The 22,104-nt window shown below is 44.3% G+C and overlaps 1 protein-coding gene across 1 annotated transcript; it reads right to left on the bottom strand.

Moving 5' to 3' along the window:
• Positions 1–6,402: 6,402 nt before the first annotated feature.
• Positions 6,403–19,520, bottom strand: eif4e3 (eukaryotic translation initiation factor 4E family member 3). Its single transcript, NM_001016049.2, is given in 7 exon segments — positions 6,403–6,721; positions 8,971–9,126; positions 9,808–9,874; positions 10,680–10,740; positions 10,849–10,943; positions 11,568–11,640; positions 19,278–19,520. Coding segments are annotated over 7 exon segments (657 nt in total). The 5' UTR covers positions 19,436–19,520; the 3' UTR covers positions 6,403–6,674.
• Positions 19,521–22,104: the final 2,584 nt, after the last annotated feature.

Here is a 22,104-nt window from a genome sequence, read left to right as displayed (position 1 = left end):
TAATTTGGGGCCCAATGGTTCACGCCCCTCCTTCTAGCCCTGTTATGATTGGGGAGATTCCCTGCTTATGAAGAGAGAAGTGTCTCTAGTTATACACAGTATCTATAGGCTGATAAAAGACACAAGTCTATCAAGATTAACCCCTACTCGCTCCATTTGCTGCCTGAATGGACTCACCTTGTGCCTGACACAATTCTCTGTAACTGCTTTTATTCAGCCTCCCACGGTTCATTATTTTCCACCACCCCCGGAGTCCGCTGGATATTAATATAATATAATAATAATAATAATCCCTGATTTGTAAGGAACAGAAGCCCTGCTTTCCTGCACTAAACCAACTCTTCAATCCATATATAGAATCTGCTGCTCACTTATTGTATAGAGATATAATAGACGGTAATAAGGTCTCCCAGCAAGGGGCCTAATTAAGGGGACTGTCTATATGGCTGCTGGCTGTGAGCTGAATTTATTCATTTATTTCTACTGTTTATCACAAGGTACCACACACACACATGCACACACACACACACATGCACACACACACACACACATACACACGCACACATACACACGCACACATAGGGGCAGATTTACCAAAATGTGAGCTTGATACATAAATACTCACCCACGTGCTATTTATTCCTATGGGATTTTTAGAAGTGCATTTATCAATGGGTGTAATTTACCCATTGTTAAATAGGCTTCTTAAAATCCCATTGGAATGAATAGAACGTGGGTGAGTATTAAGCTCTAAACTCACATTTTGATCATTCTGCTCTGGCACTTGTGTATAAGAGAAATGTACACTGAGGGGCATATTTATTATGCTGTGTAAAATATGGCGAGAAAATTCGCCACACATCGGCGCGTAAAAATGGCGTAACATCAGCGTAATTGTTTTACGCGCTTTTTCTTCCACCGGAACTTATGGAAAATAACTGTAATATCCGGCGTAATATCCAGCGTAATATCCGACGTTCAGACGGCAATCTTTTCCATTTATTTTACACAGCTTTTTACTCCCGTTTTTTCGGTGAATTAGTTTTACACAGCATAATAAATACGCCCCTGAATGGAATGTTATTACCCAGAGCTTCTATAAAAGCAACTTGACTTAAGGTGCCATTGTCTCCCAGGCAGGCTGAACAAAAAAAAAATCAAGCAAAATGGGCATGATTCTGGGGGGGCTTTCTATACCATAAATACCCTCCTACCCACCATGTAAAAGCCCCCCGAGCTTTCTCATAGACTGTTAGAGATACCACAACCTTATGGATTGATAGCTATCCCCTGTACTAACACAGTAACATGGGGAAACTTGAGGGAACAGTTGCAATAATTACTGTGCTGCCCATGTTATTATTAGCACCTTAATCCAGTGGTTCTTGGTTGTGCTGCTCCATGTTCTTCAGCATAGAATCAGATACCACATATTGAAGCATCTAAATATCTCACCCAGAGCTCTACGGCGGCTGCTTTTTGTGCTTCAATGCAAATACACAGCAAATCTGTCCTTGTATTTCGATCTTTAGTATTGACCTAGAGCAGAGACATCACTACTGGATAATAAATATGGAGCAGGTGGAACTATATAGTAATATATATGGATTCCGGGGCCAAGTTATTATTGATAAGTGATTATTTTCTACAGATCACATTTCCCTGTTAATATCAGTCTCCTCTCATATTAAAATAAGTGCTGTCAGTCTGCTTTGTGGCCACTAGATGGCAGCATCTGCTGGTTTTTCACTTTTTTGTTGTCCGCAGTGATAAGTTGCTGTATCTGTTTTACGGATTTGGTCCTGATTAATGGGGCACCTCTGGGCAAATTGTCACCTGGGCAGTATCCCATAGCAACCAATCAGTGAAGTTTTTTCTTTAGCCAGATGCAGGTACAAATGTAATTGGTTGGTTGATAAATGACCCTGGGTTTTAGAACATCCTAGGATAATTACTGTAGCTTATCCCACATGAGACTTTCACTGTGTTTTCAGGGCTCAGAGGTCCTATATCCATGTCCCTGGGGGAACTATTTATTTTCCTATCTCATTGTCCAGGGTCGGACTGGGCCACCGGGACAAAATCCCTCCTGACGCGTTTCACTTACACGCACACTCAGAGGAGGACATTGGGCAGTTGGGGCGTGGCCAGCAGGGGCACCTGGGGCGGCAGTCCCGGTGGGCCCTGCACCCCCCAGTCCAACCCTGTCCATGTCCTATCTCCATGGTCAGCGAGCCCCATATAATGTCAACTGGCCTCCAAGAAACCCCTCCATCCTCTATCACCCCTGTCTTCATCATCGTCAACACTAACTCTAAGGTTACACTTTTAGGGCCTGACTGGGCCAATGGGGCCCTGTGAAAAAGCCTGGCGGGCCCGGCTCTTATGCCCGCCACACTGACCCAGACCCAATCCCTGCTGGGGCATCCGCCGCTGATCTCCCTCCCTGAGGTGGGGGGGGGGGGGGGTGGCCCCTGGGGCAGTAGCCTTAGTGGGCCTTACACAGGCCAGTCCAACCCAGTGTTTATTACATTCCCCCCATTGTGATATTTCACTGAACCCTCCAATGGGGACCCTTCCTGAAATGTAGCATCATACTGCCCATGCCCTCCTGGAGTAGCCAGAGAGGAAGGGGTTAATCTAAGGAACATTATCACAGATACGGTGACATTACGCCAGTCTCCCATTTATAGCGCCAGCCCAGGCGTCATTCAGCCCCCATGGAATCCGCAGCTGGAGTTCCGGGCAATAGTTGGACACAACGTGGGGGGCGCTGCTCGTTCTTTTCAAGGTAAAATCTTCAGAATGATTCAAGGATACTGGAACTTGCAAGATCCATTATGAATCCAACCTTCAACCCGTTCCCCCTCACTCTGAATGTAAAGTACATACACGGTGGGATTAACCCACGAATGGCCAGGGGTTCTTTGTATCCACTCACTGAATCATACGGCAATTGCTGCAGGTTTGTTGTTTGCTTGGGATTTGCTCAATATACTGCACTTTTCTAGAATAACCAGCAGGAGGTGCAAGTGAAACTACTACAATAAACATGAAGGTACTAATGGTGTTTGGCGTTGGCCCTCCTTCCTAAACAGTTGTACAGCTTGGAACAGGATCAGACTGGGCTGGTAGGACACTGGGGGGGAAAAAAACCAGGGGGCCCCACCGAGCCAGACCCGATGCCCATCAGTGCATCACTTGCACTTGTTATTCTTGAACCAACAAATGTATTTGTAGCTGTAATATTGGTGTGTAGGCGCCATCTCAGTGCATTGTGCCCGAGTCTGAGCTTTCAGCCAGCGCTACACATTAGAACTGCTTTCAGCTAACCTATTGTTTCTCCTACTCCCATGTAACTGGAGGAGTCCCAAGCCGGACTTGGATTTATTACTATTGAGTGCTATTCTGATACCTACTGGGAGCTGCTATCTTGCTCCCTTCCCATTGTTCTGCTGATCGGCTGCTGGGGGGGGGGGATATCACTCCAACTTGCAGCGCAACAGTAAAGTGTGACTGAGTCTGAGCTTTCAGAAGGAGCCAGCGCTACACATTAGAACTGCTTTCAGCTAACCTATTGTTTCTCCTACTCCCATGTAACTGGAGGAGTCCCAAGCCGGACTTCTTACTATTGAGGGCTATTCTGATACCTACTGGGAGCTGCTATCTTGCTCCCTTCCCATTGTTCTGCTGATTGGCTGCTGAAGTTTAATCAGAGCGCAAGTCACATGACTAAACTAAGTGCTCCTGGGAAACTACACTGAATTTTTGAATTATTTTACTTTTTGCTCTCTAGCCTGAATTTTCAGAAGCTAAATGGTTGCTAGGGTCCAGTTATTCCTAGCAACCAGGCAGTGGTTTGAATGAGGGACAGGGATATAAATAGAAGGGGGCATGAACAGAAAACAAAATGTAGCAAGAAAATTGTTGCCTCACAGAAAATTCTTTTAGCTGTAGAAAAGGAAAAATCCAAAAGCCCAATTGAATCATTGCAAAGAATAGGACATTCTTTAACACACTAATAACTAAAGGCAAACTACCCCTTTTAATCTGTGTGAGGCACACTACCCTTCGGGAGGTGCACTTCGTACTGCAATTGGGTTCGGTATTCGGCTGAATCCCTGGGGATGGATTTGGGGGTTCGGCCGACCCCGAAAAACTGGGTCTGGTGCATCCTTAATCCCTATTATTGGGTATTTGAGCCAATACAGAGTCAGAGGCCACCTTAGTGCAATGCCGATAACAAACCTAACGACCCTACTGCCGGGGCAAATGGCAATGAATAGAAACGGCACAGGGGGGGCGGTTTAGGAAGAAAATCTTTATTCACAATACAATGGGTACACATAAGCAGTTTATAAATATAGAGGGAAAGCATAAAACTAAGAGGAAGAGATAAATTAAGAGCTGATGACGGGGGTGGATGTCAGTGCAATCTTGGCGGATCAGCCGACGGGGGGGCTCCTACAGCAGGATGGCACATGGGCACCCCCCGCAGCCACAGAGATGGTACAACCCACTGAGAATAAAGGAAACAGTTGGGGGGGGGTGAGGGGACCCTACATTCACTGCCAACTTCCAGAGACTGCTAAATCTTTGGTTCTATGAGAATAAAACAGATTGATGGTTCTGGCAGAATGGACTCCGAGTAGGACAATGTACAGATACTATTCACAGTAATGCTACATATCATCAGCATTGCTATAATCTCAATATGCGCTGGGCGCCCTACCCTGCCCGGGGGCAAAAAAGTGCTGCAAGTCTGGCGTCGGAAAGATTTCACCCACACAAACGTAATTACTGGTTTAAAAAGAGCGGAAATAGGTTTCATTCAGTACATTTAAAGGGCAAGTAAAGCCTCATCACATGATAATGATCCCATAGCAGGGGGCTAACTGGCACTTTCGTTCCTACGCCAGCGCCATACTACGAGAGCCTGACATTTTTACGTGCATAAAGTATTCAGCCATGATATAGCTCCGCCCCCAGCAGGCGGAGTCACACATGCAAGCAGTCTCTCCAGCTCCTAGTACTTGTACATACCTCTGACTGCCCACTGGGAGGAGCTACAAACTGGCCAACACTTTTGGATGAACCCAGTTTGCTATGCGGCAGCAGCAATCGGTGTACAAAAGAAAGCATACGGCAGCACTATGCTCTACCCTCCAGATGTTGAACTAAAACACCCAACATGCCACAAACTGCTAAATGGTGTAGTTTCACAGCAGCAGTGTGCAACTGGCCGGTATTACAAGTTGCAGCTTGTGGCTCTGGGAGTTGTAGTTTACCACCTAGGGAGATCCTGAGTGCAGAACCATTTGCCATTTGTTCCGTTGCCACCTGTATGTATATCATTTGTACCTAGACAGCCAATCACGGCCAGGTTTACAGATCCCTTTATCATTCAAGGCCCAGTCACACCAACAGATATAAATCCAGTAATACATCATCAAACGGGGACATGTTGCAAACACTTATAAGGAGCCATTGTGCGAGGGTAATGACCCCCACGCTGTGTGCCTTGTGCAAAATCGTCAGTGCAAGAGCAGATCACATTACCTAGGAATGCGGCACGGTGATCTCTGCCCGGGGAAGCTCGGCACGCATGTCGGAGCACAACAGGAATGTCACTAAACTACGTGTAATCTTGTATGTACAGTGATTATAGGAAAACAGCCAGTGGGAGGAGTCTGCACTAGCGTAACTCCGCCTATGAGTCTGTAAGCAATGGGTATAGACTTTATTGTCTCTATATAAAGAGCAAGGCATGGGCAAGCAGCAGCCCTTCCTATATATACGTATACAGCCTATTATAGAGATATATTTGCAAGGAGGAGTTGTCATAGCACTTAACTATGAAGAGGTATCCCCCCAAAGGCTTTAAGACCACCACCAAGCATAAATGGGACTGGTCAAGTCTTAGTAAGACTCCTCTGCCGAGCCAAACAATATGGCCGCTCTAACATGGACTACATTTCCTGCAGGCACTAAAACCTATGCCCTTCATGTACTTTAAATCTATTTAAAAGGAAAATGGAAGCCAAACCATGCTTATAAGGGGGGAACATTTTCCTTTGGGGGGGTTCTTGACAATCCTGTAGTATGTACACAAGTGCAGCATATGGAATCAGTAAATACAAACATTCCCAGCATTCCCTGTGGCTATGCCAGGACCGGCTACCGAGGCTATAAAACCAAGACCTGGGGGGGGGGTTAATAAGGCCTGAATGACAGCTTTGGAGAGAGGTCAGATTTCTCTAGAGCCGGGGGGAGTCGCTCTATCTTCCAGCAGCGCAGCTATCGTACAACCCCCCTTATACACAAGCGGAAAAAGGCATTGAATGCTAAATACTGGTTGCACAGTATATTTATAGGGAGGAGAGGGGGCAAAAAGGGGGAAGGTTTTTTTTTTTTATATATATCTTACATTAAATATTAGATTAAGTCATGAAACATTTACACTTTGAGTACTAAATTGCCCGTTCTGAAGTTGTTAAAAAAATATCTAAAAAAAATGACCAGTGTCACTTTGCAAAAAAACACCTCCGCCTGGCCCTTCCTCCGTTACAGACTATTAACCCTTTAACCGCGACGGGCCCGCAATTCCGACACATTGCGGGGATCCCCTCCGGAAGTGAAAGAGTTAAAAGACAATTTTACTCTGCGGCGTTCCACTAGTGTCTCGAGCGCCCCCCTTCAAAGGCGTGATGCTCTTCGTGGGCTGAAAGAGAAAAAGGGGTGCAGGAATTAGTCACTTTCCCAAATTGGTACCGCTATCCCCCCTTGGCAGTTAGGCAGACCCTACTGTATGTGCCCCATGTCTATCTGCCAGCCTCTCCCTCCCTAACTGCACTGCAGTTATATAAATGGCTTCCCTGGCTGACATAAATGGTTTTGACCTCAGGTTTTTGTGCATAGGTTCCCCTGTAACCGATCCATGTCAGCCAGCCAGGGGGATTGTCATTAAAGAGGTTGTTCACCTTTAAGTTAACTCCTGGTATGACGTAGAGCGTAATATTTGCAACTAGTCTTCACTTATTTGTAGTTTTTAAATGATTTCACATTTCGTTCAGCGGCTCTTCAGTTTGGAATTTCAGCAGTTATCTGGTTGCTAGGGTCCAAATTACCTAAGCAACCAGGGAGTGGTTTGAAAGACTGGAATACAAATAGGAGGAGAGGCACACGAATAACGAATAGAAAAAGATGTGATAAGAAAATCGCAGCCTCACAGAGCAATAGTATTGTGGCTTTGGGGGGTCAGTGTCCCCCATTTGAAAGTTGTAAAGAGAAGGCAAATAATTCAAAAACTATAGAAAATAAATAAGTTGCTTAGAATTGGCCATTCTAAGATATATTAAAAGTTAAGATAAACCACCCCTTTAATGGAAACGACAGGCATTAAAGGGAGACCCCATGTACCAACCCTTACACCAGTGATCCCCAACCAGTGGCTCGGGGGCAACATGTTGCTCTCAGTGCCCCCAAACCAGGGAGTTATTTTTTTAATTCCTGACTTGGGGGCAAGTTTTGGTTGAATAAAAAACAAGATTTCCTACCAAATAAAGCCCCTGTAAGCTGATAGGGTGCATAGAGGCCCCTAATAGCCAATCACAGCCCTTATTTGGCTCCTCCATGAACTTTTATGGTGCTTGTGTTGCTCTCCAAGTCTTTTTACATTTGACTGTGGCTCACGAGTAAAACCCCTGCCTTACACCATGGACCCCATAACTATCCATATAGTATCCGCACAATAAAGCAGCTTGTCCTGCCATCATGCCTGCTTTGGAATACAAATATAGACAATACTCTCCTCTCCAGCCCAGCATGGCAGACACATGGCGCCATAGCTGGGCACAAAGTGTAAAGGAGGAATAGTAGAAAGGAGGAGTAATAAAATGCAGTTACATAACCAAGAGTTGTTCCTGTGTGCCTCACACTGACAGCCACATATCTGGCTCACCTCTGCAGAGAGTTTAAGAAAACAGCACTTAATGTGTACTAATCCCAATGGCTTTTATGTGGCCGATATGTAACATAATGCGAAGGTCAGTCTATGCCCTCCATAGGCAACCTTACAGCCAGTGACATCCAAGTACAGACTGTATTCAAGAGAGCGTGTCCCAGATCGGAACGCACGTCTGGAACGGAAGATGCCAATTTGTTAGTCATCAGCTAGAGGACAGCAGTTGTGAATAGCCACGAGCATGCCAAAAAGCACAGGCCGACTCCTAGAACTCAAACTGCAGCCATAAACTCACAAGGGAGACTTACCATTAGGGTAAATTGAGTATAGTCAGCAAGTAACGGTCTGGGAACTGTATCGGAGTATCTATATTTATTGTTACTAAACATGGCAAACTGTGTAACCGAAAGCACTTTCACTGGGCAACTTTGTTATTTAAAGCAATTGAGGGAGGATGTGAAGGTAGATATATATAGATATATATATTTTGTGCTTTTTGTATTATTCAGCTTTTTGTTCAGTAGCTCTCCAGTTTGGAATTTCAGCCACTAAAGCCTTAGAGAAGCTTTAAATGAGCTGCAAAGTTCAGGAGCTGATACTGGAGTAAAGGGGATCCAGTCATCCATATCAGAGGCTCTGAATAACACTGGCCTGTGAGGAAGGGCAGCATAAAAGAACTGTTAAAAAAAAAAAAATAGATGTATGGAGTTTGCCAAAGCGAGTCACTGATTTGCAGGAACTGGGACTCTAGTTACTAAGTGAAAGGTGCAACATACAGGGAAACACTGAACTAACTCGCTTTAGTCTGTAAAAATGTAATACTGAGCAAAAGCTCATGTTTTATTAACAGGATAATTATCCTTTTAATTATAAAGCAGAGGCATTCGGCAGCGCTTTACAGCACTCACACCAGCCCTTCCCCAGTGGAGCCCCATATATAAATACCACAAATGAGTAACAGCAGGAATGGCGCCTCGGACAAGCAACAGGAAGGTGGCGTTACTTACGTTTATAAAATACAGCTTTGAAAGACGTGTTTGGCAGAAGTTCATATATTTTCTCTAGGACCGTAGCTTCGCCCACAACAGAGGCATTCCCGTTCCACACCTGAACCACATCTTCCCGGTCACGGACACTCACGCTGACACCGATCACTTCGTCCTCTAGCAAGAATCAGCATGTTAGGGCAACACACACAGATGGAGCTGGGACAACTGAGGAGGGGGGGTCTTAAATACAGATAGAAGGCATGGGATTCTGGGAATAGGAGGATACCCAATCCAAATAAGGGGATGGTTACATTCCCTTGGTATTTACATGCATGCTACGCCTAATATCAGTCTCAACTTCTTTTGGAGTGTCCACCTACATGCCCTATGCCCCTAAAAACCAAACAGACTAATGGGACCTACCGGTGCCCCTTGACAACCCATTTATTGCAGCAACCCATACTGGACCTTCAGCCAACTGCCTGATTTTTCTGGTGCCCCCCAATCTGTACTTTTCCCTCCTAATAAAAAAGGCACCATTAACTTGATACCAACACTTTCATTTAATTTAATACTATTAAATAAGAAAGTAGCCTGCTGTCTGTGTATAGTGGACCCACATTGTGGCGAGGGTTGGGCAAAGATCCAGTAGGGTGAAGTAGAGATATAAACAGTATCTCCAGCTCACCCTGAAAGCTGTATAAACAATGTAGCCTTTATGGAAAGAAAGAAGGGGGGGTCTTATAGCTAACTTTGCCTAGGTTTTGTTAATACTTACGTATTATAATTTAGTTTGATTAGGCGAACAATGTTTATTTTAATGGCCTAGTATAAGAAAAGCCATAAAATACTTACCAGGCGCACAGCGATCTGTAAACTGTTCACCAATAGTAGCTAGCAATAATTCTTTCCAAACCAAAGACTGAAAGAAGAAACAAAGAGAATGGATTAGTAAAAGCAATCTTTAAGGCAAGAATATTAAATGGGATTGCACATATAAATACTGTGCCAAAACCAAAAAAAATAAAGCTACAGTCTGCCCTACAGACACTCCCTCCTTGTTGGCCTCTTATAATAGCAAATAAAAGAGATGTGAGAAACCCTTTCAAGTGGGGTTGATTCACCCCTCTCTGTATCAGTGAGACATTAGGCAAGAACTTTGGAAAGGAAAAAGGATCAGTGACATTAAGGGGATAGTGTCCCTTTAAAGGAAAACTATACCCCCAAACAATACAAGTCTCTATAAAAATATATTGCATAAACAAGTTCTTATGTAAAACCCTGCTTCATCTAAATAAACCACTTTCATATAAATATACTTTAGTAGTATGTGCCATTGGGTAATCCTAAACAGGAAACTGCCATTTTAAGAATTAAGGGCCGCCCCCTGAGCTCATAGGATTCACAGTGCACACAAACAAGCCAAGGCACACATACATGCTAGGCCCCATCAGCCAATGAATGGACAGAGTTCTGCCTTTTGCTCCCACACTACTTCCTGTTACAGTTAGAGCTGCATCACTTCCTGTCAGCTGATCTCTGAGGGAGCACACAGCCCATCACTAAATGGCGGCTCAAGGGAAAGGATGTAAAAGGGCAATAGTTACTGATATATATATTCCAGTTTGGCAAGAGATTCTCTCTTCATTCTGGGGGTATAGTTTCCCTTTAAATGACAAGCCATGGGACCTGTTGCAGAAGCTTGAGAGGAAAGCAGAAAGACTTACAGAGGCTTCTTTAGGAACTTTCATCTTCCACACTCCTCCCTTTGCATTACTTTCTTCTTCCCTGCACAAATGACAAAGTTGCAAATTGGTAACCTGAATCCGGTTATTTACTCACTGATCCCCTGTATAGAGAAGCAAAGAGCTAGAGACAAAGGCACAAACAACTCACCATAGAGGCTTTCTCTCCCCCCTCATTAAATGGTAGCTCCATCTGAGGGGAAGGTTTGTGACTTGAGGGATGTTATTGTACACACTCCAGAAACTCTGCAAAACAAACATACAAAGCTCACCCCAAATACACACAGTAGCTAACATGTGACCAATACATTGGCCCGGCATTACAATCTACAGGTGCCCATTTGAGTCAAGATGGTGCTGTAGCTGAAAGTCACATTTGGGACAAAGTATTGTTTATTTTTTTCTGAATCCAATTCCCGCCCAAGCATGGGTTTTCCTGCATTTTGCTAAAACATATTCAGTTTCCCTTTGCTCTAAGGTCATTAAGCCTACAACAAAACTGCAGAAAGTTATACAGCATTCTATTAAAATATCAAATTTACTTTTAGAGCAGAGATCCATTTTCTAATGACAACTATCTAAAAGGAAAGTAAAGCTCGGGACAAGTAATCTGCCCAGCCTTGTGTACTGTAAGAAAGAACAGACTTAATGGCACTTGGGGTTGGGGCAGGCTAGGATGCTGTGTGTATTACCCCCCCCCCCCATGTGTCCTTTAAGACCTTAAGAGTTTTTTCTTTTTCATAGCTTATGCAATGCTTTAGGGCCCATACACATCTTGAATGTAATTGTGCAGCTTCCACAGCAGATTAAATATCACTGTTCCCAGCTAGTGTTATAATTAAGGTTGAATACCAAGATGTCAGCTTTTACCTGTATGGTATGTACAGTGTAGATCTTCTTCAGGTTTGATTCACATTCTGCTGCTGTTGTTCCAGGTAATGATCTGCAATGTATTAAGAAAACATATAAAGATATTTTATTTGCAGCCATAAGGATTCAGGCAGTATTTCAGCCTAGGCCATCTAACCCAATGTGAGATATACCAGCCAGTAATCACAAGACTAAAGTACTGAAGGCAGAGATTCCCTTCTATAGAATTTACATTAAGAGAAGGACTACATTGCTTATACTGTATATAAACACACACATAGCATTTCCAGCAATTACAAATGCAGGAGACAGTAGTACCTTTCAAACTTTCTTTACGGGAATCTTTTTGTCCACAAAAGTATAAAAAGAAGAAATCAGCACAAACAGAGCAGAATATACATCTAATAGACGGGGAACCGCCATACTGATATTCTATCAACCAGAAGTGCCACCGACTGAAACTGGACAGAGCACCCAGGAAGCAATACACTCACATAGCCATGCCGCCCCAGCACCCTACCCAATAGGCACTAAGCTTCATCACTTTCCACTGCATTAATAAAGGAAATTAGCAATAACCAAACAAGCACTGATTTATGATGACAGATGCACAAGGCCCAAAGCCTACAATATTCTATTGCACAGAACAGCAAGCATCAATAACCCACAAACCTTACTACATAATGCCTTAGTGGAGATACTTATGGATACTTAGATTACCACTATACAAACCCATGCCTTCTTGTTGAAAGAAAGGGAATGGAAGGAATCCATTTTACAGGGGGATTAGCAGTGCAACTGAAATCTAATTTACTTTGCAAACAAACATGGAGTAGCTTCAGTTTCTTAGTTTGCCCTGTGTAACGGTTTAAAAGGAAAACGCTCATGGGAACACAGGTTTTTTTTTTTCAATACCCATCAGTTAATAGAGCTTCTCCAGCAGAATCCTGCATTGTAATCTGTTTTTCACAATTTTTTTATATTTAATTTTGAAATTTCACATGGGGCTAGCCATATTCTTCATTTCCCAGGGTGCCACAGCCATGTGACCTGTGCTCTGATAAACTTCATTCTCACTTTACTGCTGCGCTGCAAGTTGGAGTGATACCCCCCCCCACCACCACCAGCAGCTGATCAGCAGAACAATGGGAAGGGAGCAAGATAGCAGCTCCCAGTAGGTATCAGAATAGCACTCAATAGTAAGTCCGGCTTGGGACTCCTCCAGTTACATAGGAATAGGAGAAACAATAGGTTAGCTGAAAGAAGTTCTAATGTGTAGCGCTGGCTGAAAGCTCAGACTCAGGCACAATGCACGGAGATGGCGCCTACACACCAATTTTACAGCTATATGAGTTTATTAAAATATAATTTAATCCAACCATTAGATAATACCAGATTCTGCCAAAAAAGCACAAATAGAAATCTTCCAATAAATGGCAAGCATAGTATACTGTTTGACAAGAGGGGTACAAACTTCATCTAACCATTTCCTTGGTCACCGTGTCCCTTTCCAGGTAAGGTAAAGCTATAAGAACAAGCATGATAATTCCTCAGACACAAACGGCACCTTTAGTGGCCTTAATTACACGGCCCTGTCACAGCAGTCTATTGGGAGTGTTTAGCATCAGTGTCTCTCGGGTGGGGGTGAAGCAGCCTTACAAGGTTGCCAAAGCTTCCTTCAGCCACATCAGGGCTATAAACTCTTCCCATCAGGCACTGCACACTCACATACACATCACATCTGAATTTACTTTAATTCTATGCGTCTCCAAAGCAACAGATTTGTAAAGTAACCAAAGCATCTTGCAATAGTGGCACACCCCTCTTAAAGGAAAACTATACCCCCAGAATGAATACTTGACCAACAGACAGTTTATATGATATTAAGTGACCTATTAGAGAATCTTCCCAAACTGGAATATATATATCAGTAAATATTGCCCTTTTACATCCTTTCCCTTGAGCCGCCATTTAGAGATGGGCTGTGTGCTCCCTCGGAGATCAGCTGACAGGAAGTAGTGTGGGAGCAAAAGGCAGAACTCTGCCCATTCACTGGCTGATGGGGCCTAGCATGTATGTGTGCCTTGGCTTGTTAGTGTGCACTGTGAATTCTATGATCCCAGGAGGCGGCCCTTAGTACTTAAAATGGCAGTTTCCTATTTAGGATTACCCAATGGCACATACTACTAAAGAAGTATATTTGTATGAAAATGGTTTAATTTAGATGAAGTAGAATTTTACATTTGAGCTGTTTATGCAATATATTATTTAGAGAGACCTACATTGTTTGGGGGGTATAGTTTTCCTTTATGTTGGCTAAATGGCTGCCCATACATGGGCTAATACTGCCTACTGACTTGGCCCCAAAGAACTGCTGATTATGGGCATCCTAGGTACAGGACATTTTAAGTACGTCAGGTAGGAGAGCAACGATCCTACAAAGTCCAGGAATCAGGAAGAGCTGTGTTAATAATTAAAAAAATCCTTTTCTACATTAGGTAAATACCAATAACAGAGGGCAAGTGATCATTAAGTCTCAACTAGTTCATCTGCTGTAGCATGGTCAGAATAGCAGATAAACCAGCGTAAAGGTGGGACTTTGCTGGGGAGATTAAAGGAGAACTAAACACTAAAAGTGAATTTTAAAGACTGACTTTACTGGACCAGCCTAAAGTTTGAAATCTCAAGAATTCAACATCCAAGCCTACAAATTTGCACAGAGAGCTCCCCCATCCTGGGATTTTGTTAGGAATGTCAGTGGCACTGCACATGCTCAGTACGCTCTGGGCAGTTTAGAAGCAAAGCTTTGACGTTGTTGCAAACTGTCACACAAGCTGATGCTCCAGGTTGCTCTGGTTTCCGAGCTGCCATGTAATGAGAGTCCAAAGCACAGTTCCAACTTTTTTTTATAGCCACATACAAACGTCAAAAAAAGTTGGGAGAGCAACACAAGCATGCAAAAAGATCCCAACTAAGATATAATTACCCCTTATTGGGGCAGAACAGCCCTATTGGGTTTATTTAATGGTTAAATGATTCCCTTTTCTCTGTAATAATAAAACAGTACCTGTACTTGATCCCAACTAAGATATAATTACCCCTTATTGGGGGCAGAACAGCCCTATTGGGTTTATTTAATGGTTAAATGATTCCCTTTTCTCTGTAATAATAAAACAGTACCTGTACTTGATCCCAACTAAGATATAATTACCCCTTATTGGGGGCAGAACAGCCCTATTGGGTTTATTTCATGGTTAAATGATTCCCTTTTCTCTGTAATAATAAAACAGTACCTGTACTTGATCCCAAGATATAAATAATCCTTGGATGCAAAACAATCCTAACAAGTTTAATTAATGTTTAATTGATTTTTTAGTAGAGTTAAGGTGTGGAGATCCAAATTACGGAAAGACCCCTCATCCGAAATACCCTTGGTCCCGAGCATTCTGGATAATGGGTCCTATATATACCTGTACACTGACAGACCTTAAGCTCTAAACTACACTGAGCATGCAGAAAGAACAGGGAGTTACTGGGGGCATTTTCAAAGGCACAGATCTTCCCTGCTGTATCAGCCTAGGGTTGTAGTGATGTGCAGGTTGACAAAAAAAAAATTAGATAGATAGATAGATGTATCTATTTCAACCCACACCCAGGCAGAACCCCCCTGGCTACAGGGTTTGTATAGAAGCCTAAAACATAACATGCAGCATTTTTAGCCTACTTTGCTAAGCTTTAATTGTCCTTTAGGAATTTAGGCGCCAAGGTTATGGCTTGGTACTGTGCTTACTGCCGAGGTGCTGTATAACTTGTTTGGGAGAGTGAGCCTCTTATGCAACCCTGGGTTTGGCACATTAGCAATGACTGGCACTGGGAGTGAAAATGCGAGAATATGCCAAGCGCTACTGTACATGCCCGGATGCCCTCATGGATCTGCAGACAATTAACCGACTGCAAATACAATTAAAGGCATGCTAATGAGTGATGGAGAGACTGGGCTTGTTCTGTAGAACGGCTCTCATCTCCCACAGCCTATTTCTACATCCTGGAGAGGGAGGACGGCAGTATATGAAGGCTTATATCCCCTTTAAATGTCATCAGATGTTGAACTACAAATTTTCACAGCTTCAGAGGAAATCTAGGAGTTGCCATTTCAATCAAAATGATGGATGGTTGATAAAAACGACTCTAAATAAATCGCAGCTAATTGCCCATTACTAGGGAAAGGCTACACCTGTCAGCCGGCCACACAACCGGCAAAGAGAATGCCAATATATTACTCACACCAAATTCCTTTGTTTAATGGATATATCCAGCGACATGACTCATTTATTTGTACATTAGATCAGTCTTTTACAGAAATTAATTCCTCAACCCCGCCCATAGGTTAACATAATCGGTTGCCAATTAATCAGCCATTATGTTAGATCACTGACTAGAACAGGTTTTCCCTACAGAGACCAATATAGTTAAATGGTGATGGTGGGTGAAAGCTAGCTAGGCAGAGCAATTAGTACCACTCTCTAAACTACTCTTCTCACTTAGGGCTCTGGCACACGGGGGAGATTAGTCGCACGAGACAAAACTCCCTGTTCACAGGCGACTAATCTCCCCGAGTTGCCATGACCCGCCGGCGAACATGTAAGTCGCCGGCGGGATGGCACACGCGGCAGCGCGATTTCCCAAAATCGCCGAAAAAGACTCGCGATGCGACTAATCTCCCCAGTGTGCCAGAGCCCTTAGGGCGAAGACACACAGAGCTACTAGTAGCAGCTACTTGTCGTGGCTACTAAAACAGAAAAATGCTGATCATTTACCGATAATTGTCTGTGTTTTAGCAGAGGCCATTCTCAGTATTGTCTATGGCAGGGGATTTTCTGGGGTTTAGTAGCCGTGACAAGTAGCTGCTACTAAGTAGCTCCATGTGTCTTCACCCTTAGGAGGGGGAAGACTCAAAAACTGGGAGATGTTTAGGGCGAGTTCTCACAATCACTTTATGGCAGGGAAAGTTCCTCAATGGGGAGGGATAGGAAAGTACCCCTACAGTGCTCTTCTCCATTTGTAGGAGCCAAAGCGCTGTACAGTATTTTGTGACAATGAAGGTAATTATCCCAGACACGGAGCATAAAGGCACCCCATGAGTGTAACAATAACAACTATTCCATGGGTTCCCCCACTTTAGGAAATATATTTTGCCCTAGTTTGTTCTCTAGTAGGGTAAATGTACAGGCGTGGAAGTAAAGGTCACCTGAGTCAACGTGAATCATATTATTGCGACACTTCCAAGAATAGATTTGCTATAAACCCTATATAAAAGGTTATAAAAGTTATTCATGATCATATAATCGTGACTGTATGCGTAAATGAGGAATATGGTTTCCAATCATTTTTAAGAGCGTAAGAGTAAAGACATCTAACAGATGAGGGTATAATAAACACTAAAACCCGAGACGGAGGTCGGAGTGACCATCTTCATAAAAGGGACGTTTGTTTGGCTTTATACACTTTGCTACAGGCAACCAACTGGTCTGTATTTCATTAATCATGGTATGTGTTAACTTAGGTCTTGGATTTTTAAATATTTTTTTTGTCAGTGACTCAGGGGTTTGCATCTGGGTCTGTGTGGGTTTCCTGAAACACATAGAAGTTTCCCACCTGATGATAATATGGTCCTTTACACTGCAAGAATGATGAAGGACGCTGTAAAAACTTTAATTATTGCTTGTAAATGTGTGAAAACTATAAGAATAAAAGATCTTAAAAGCAGTATCTTTATTCCATCCTGTTCCATGGTTCCGACTCATGAAACAATGTATCAGATGCCAGTTTGCAGGTGTAATCAATCAGCTGGTTTCTACTACATTGTCTCGGGAGTCAGAACCAGTACAGAAAGTGTAATCAGTCAAAAAGATTGTGATTGATATTGAGAGCGATTTACAAATAACTAAAAATATGTAATGAATATATATTGGAACATTCTTTTCATGTAAAACAGGTCACATCAGTGCCAGTTGGTGAATTGTGCACAGTAGGATAAGTTAAACAGGTTACAGAATGGAGACTTTGTATGAAAAGATTGTTACAATTGGTTAAAAGGCCTGCAATGCCTTCAGGCTGCTCGGTTAGACTGGTGCTACAATGACAAAGCAGCTGTTTGTATAAAGCTATGAATAGCGAGGGTCGGTGCCCCAGTCCCCGAGGGAGGGGATAATCCAGCGCTCAGGTGAAGCCTATGATTAAGGGATATTTTTGGACAGAGACCAATCAGATTTCTTCTTTCATCTTTTAGTAATCCCATGAAAGCTAAACATCGATTGGTTGCTATGGGTAACTGAAGTGCAATTTAGTACCTGTCCTTAAATCAGGTGCAGATAATTTAACCTACAGGTTGCCAGATGCCTAACGATTAAAATCAGCAGATTCTAAATCAAATTGTCAGGTGTAAATGGGAATCCAAGGTTTAAGCTGTAGGAAACCTAGTTTTGTACAATTTTCAGACCATGTGTGCGCTCCGTTATCTCGATAATTTCGTACTGTGGTGATTGGTTGTTAAGTCGTTAAAATCTGTGCATATATTGTGTATTTGCCGATACCCTTGAGGGCCCTACAGTGCATTTCCAGGAAGTCCCTTTCATATGATTGGTGCCTGCCAATTATTTCATGTTCAGAACATCCAACGATTTGTTATTTTTAGTACTTTATCCTACAAGTTCAGTCTGAATGTTAGTTTTAGATCATTTAAACATGTTAACGATATCTGAACGTTCCTTGGAAGACTGAAATCTGAATGTGTATGGGCAGCTATAGTCTGGGTCCCATCATTAAAGCAATATCAGACCACAGAGATTTTCATCCTAGGGACAAGCATCTGTGAAACTATAACTACCTGCACGCTGGATTCCCCTTACCTACTAAACCAGTGGTTCTCAACCTTCCTAATGCCATGACCCTTTAATACAGTTCCTCATGTTGTGGTGACCCCCAACCATAAAATTATTCCTAAGACCATCGGAAATATGTGTTTTCTAATGGTCTCATGTGAAAGGGTCGTTCAACCCCCAAAGGGGTCCCAACCCACAGGCTGAGAACCACCCCCAGTTATAATTACAAAGTAAAAGAATGGAATGGTAGCCAGTAGTCTGTAAATGAACTACAACTGCCAGCAGAATGTACCATTGTGCTAAAACATACAGTGAAAGTGCTGATCAGCCGGTACGGGGGGGGGGGGGGGGGGGGGGCACCATGTTGGCTCCCTTCAGTTCTACTCTCTCTACCCAGGGGCATAACTAGAAGCTACTGGGGTCCCAGGGCCAGGGTATAGGGGCCAGGGCATAGGGGCCAGGGCATAGGGGCCAGGGTATAGGGGCCAGGGCATAGGGGCCAGGGCATAGGGGCCAGGGCATAGGGGCCAGGGTATAGGGGCCAGGGCATAGGGGCCAGGGCATAGGGGCCAGGGCATAGGGGCCAGGGCATAGGGGCCAGGGCATAGGGGCCAGGGTATAGGGGCCAGGGCATAGGGCAATTTCATGAACATTTAGCAGCAGTGACGCCCCAGGGTTATAGCTAAATGACACCCATATATTCAACCATTACTGAACGAATACTCCCACAATCCTTTATGCCCTGAAAACAAATGGTTAAACAAGAGCCCGGGGGCGGCGAGCTGTACGTCTGCCACTCGATTCCCGCCCGGCTCCTTCCCCCCATTACCTGTCCAGCCAAAATGTCCATGGCGAGTGTAGCGGGATCCCCTCTGTGTCCGGCTCCTGCGGCAGGGCCAGCTCTCCCAGCTCCCGGTGGTTGAGGTGCAGCTGCTCATCGGGCTCAGGCTGGAGCCGCCGGTCAGCAGGAGCCGCGGGGAGCGCCATCTTCCTGCGGACGCGACGCTGTAACTCCGCCCCCGACATAGCCGTCACCGCCGCGTCTGATGGCGAACACACAGCACGTCACTCGCTGCTATAGCAACAAGCGAAAGGCTCCAAGGCCTCCCCTCGCCTCCTTATTGGTCTCCTCTGCTGACGTCACATAGCGGAAGCGCAGTACGGACTGGCTGCTGCTTTGCCTGTACCGTTGTCATAGGGATTGCATTGTGCCGCCCTATCTCCCATCAGTCTTAGCGAGTGGGCGGGACTTCATCCCTCTAATAATAAGCTGCTATGGTTAGCGTAGTTATAGTTATTCCACTGTTGGACTTTACGTAAATCCTCTTGGCCTAATGATCTATCAGCCTGGGCTTTCTTACTAAGGGGAAGCGAAGTACAAAACAATACTAACATACATTTCTTACCTGCCCAATATGTATCTGTTGGACAGGGCCTATAAGGTCCCCATGCATTGGCCAATAAGTTGCAGAATCTGAAGGGTCCCAGTTGGTGGCTATTATTAACCAGTGTAAGGCCAGTGTTATACCTAAAGGGAAAGTAAACCCAAAAAACAAAATTTGCTTGATGAAATCAAACATAAACTTTTTTCAAGTTTACATTAAACATTTCTAGTGGTTTTAGGGAGGTGACAGGCGGGGCACCGCAACAAATCCGCTGCCACGGGCGACTAATCTCCCCGCAATGCCATCCCAATGGCTAGAATGTAAATCGCTGGTGGGATGGCATATGCATCGCCAGGGTCGGACTGGGGGGGGGGTGCAGGGCCCTGCAGGAGCCCCCGCCAGCCGTGTCCCCTAACCCCTCCCCCACAGGGGCCCCCCTAACCCCCCGAAGGGTCCCCCAGCCGACGTCCTCCCCTGAGCACGTGTAAATTTAACAGCCGGGCAGGGGAAGGGTCGGGCCTGGGCCCACCGGGATTTTCTCTCAAGGCAACTTTGGGCAAATTCCGGAAATCGCCATCCCACCGTTGATTTACATTCTAGTGGGGCAACTAATCTCCCCGTCCGTCACCTCCCTAAGGGCTCTGGCACACGAGGAGATTTGTCGCCTGCTTTTTTTCCCCCTGGCGCTTTGGCGACAAGTCGCCACGACAATACACACGAAGAGATTTCATGAGAGTTGAACTCCAGGCGATCTGCTACCCATGGTACCACTCAACAGTTACCCCTCCCACATGTTTACTCAAGTCACTTAGAAAACAGATTTGAAACAGCAGGCGACTTGAAGTAGCCTCGTATGTTTTGACGCTGGCGATTTTCATTGGTTTAGCATTGGCGTCTTGTCGTTCGCCTTGTCGCCAAATCGCTCTTTTAAAAATCGCCGGCGACAAATTTCCTTGTGTGCCAGAGCCCTTAGGGTGAAGACACACGGAGCTAATACTTGCAGCTACTTTTTCACGGCTACTAAACAAAACGCCAAAAATCCCCTGCCATAGACAATACTGAGAATTGCCTCTGCTAAAACACACATACAGTAGAGACAATTATCAGTAAATGATCAGCATTGTCTATTTTAGTAGCCACTACAAGTAGCTACTATTAGTAGCTCTGTGTGTCTTCACCCTTAAGATTATTTGTAACTAAAAGCAGCATTTGTCTGTCCCATTTTTTTTATTTTTCAACGGAGTAGCAAAAAAAGCACTTTCCACCAGCCAAGACAAGTCCTGTTATCAGTTGGCTCTTGACATTTGCTCCTGTGATGGATCTTTCATGTGTTCCACTGTAGGCAGGTCCAGCCTGGGATTCAAAGTAGGCCCTGGTATTACAAGTGCACAGAGGCCCAAATAGCCCCCCACCAGCCCAATAAATAGTGACTGTCTATGGAATCTTACAGCAGCCCCATCTCACTATTGTTGAGTTCTATTACACGCTATAAATGGTTTTCATACCATATCATCTCAAAATCTTGTTTATGTGCCAGAATGTTCAACCTGATGCACATGCCCATACACTGGCTAAAAATTGAGGACTGCATTGACATCTTGGAAAGTGCTGAATGGAAAGTGAAAGTAATTGTCTGCCTTAAGCTGGCCATACACGCACCGATACTATCGTACGAAACTTCATTTCGTACGATATTCGGTGCGTGTATGGCATGTCGGCGAGTCGACCGATATCGCAGGAAGCTGATCGGACCGGTTAAAAGATTTTGATCGGGCACCATAGAAGGTGCCTGACCAAAATCTGCCGTCGGGGCTGAATCGGCAGAAGGAGGTAGAAATCCTATTGTTTCTACCTCCTTATCTGCCGTTTCAGCCCTGACTGTGTGAGGCAGATCTGACGATGTTTCGTGGGACCATGTGGCCACCTTTAGGCACGAAACGCGTTAAGCGTTAGACCCTGAGGGATGTGCATCTGCCTTTTATCTATGATGGAATAAAGACTGGATTTTATTTTATCCTCGTGGTGCTCCGCTATTTATTTATTTTTCCTATATACTTTGGTTTTTGGACCCTTGGGAGTGGGTCTGCGTGACAGCACACTTGGACTAGCGGTAAGTGCTCCCGTGTAATACATTTTCCATTTAAGTGGGAATGGGCATGACCAGAGTTGTGAGAGGTGGGGCACAGGGTATTGCTAAACTAGATTAGGGGAAGCTTCTCTAAATAAATGTGTTTTTAGAGATCTCTTGAAGGCAGAGCAATTGGGAGAAAG

This window comes from Xenopus tropicalis, chromosome 4 (assembly GCF_000004195.4).
Source record: "Xenopus tropicalis strain Nigerian chromosome 4, UCB_Xtro_10.0, whole genome shotgun sequence".
Lineage (NCBI taxonomy): Eukaryota > Metazoa > Chordata > Amphibia > Anura > Pipidae > Xenopus > Xenopus tropicalis.
Note: the sequence above shows the minus strand (reverse complement) of the source record. Positions and strands in the feature narration are given on the sequence as shown.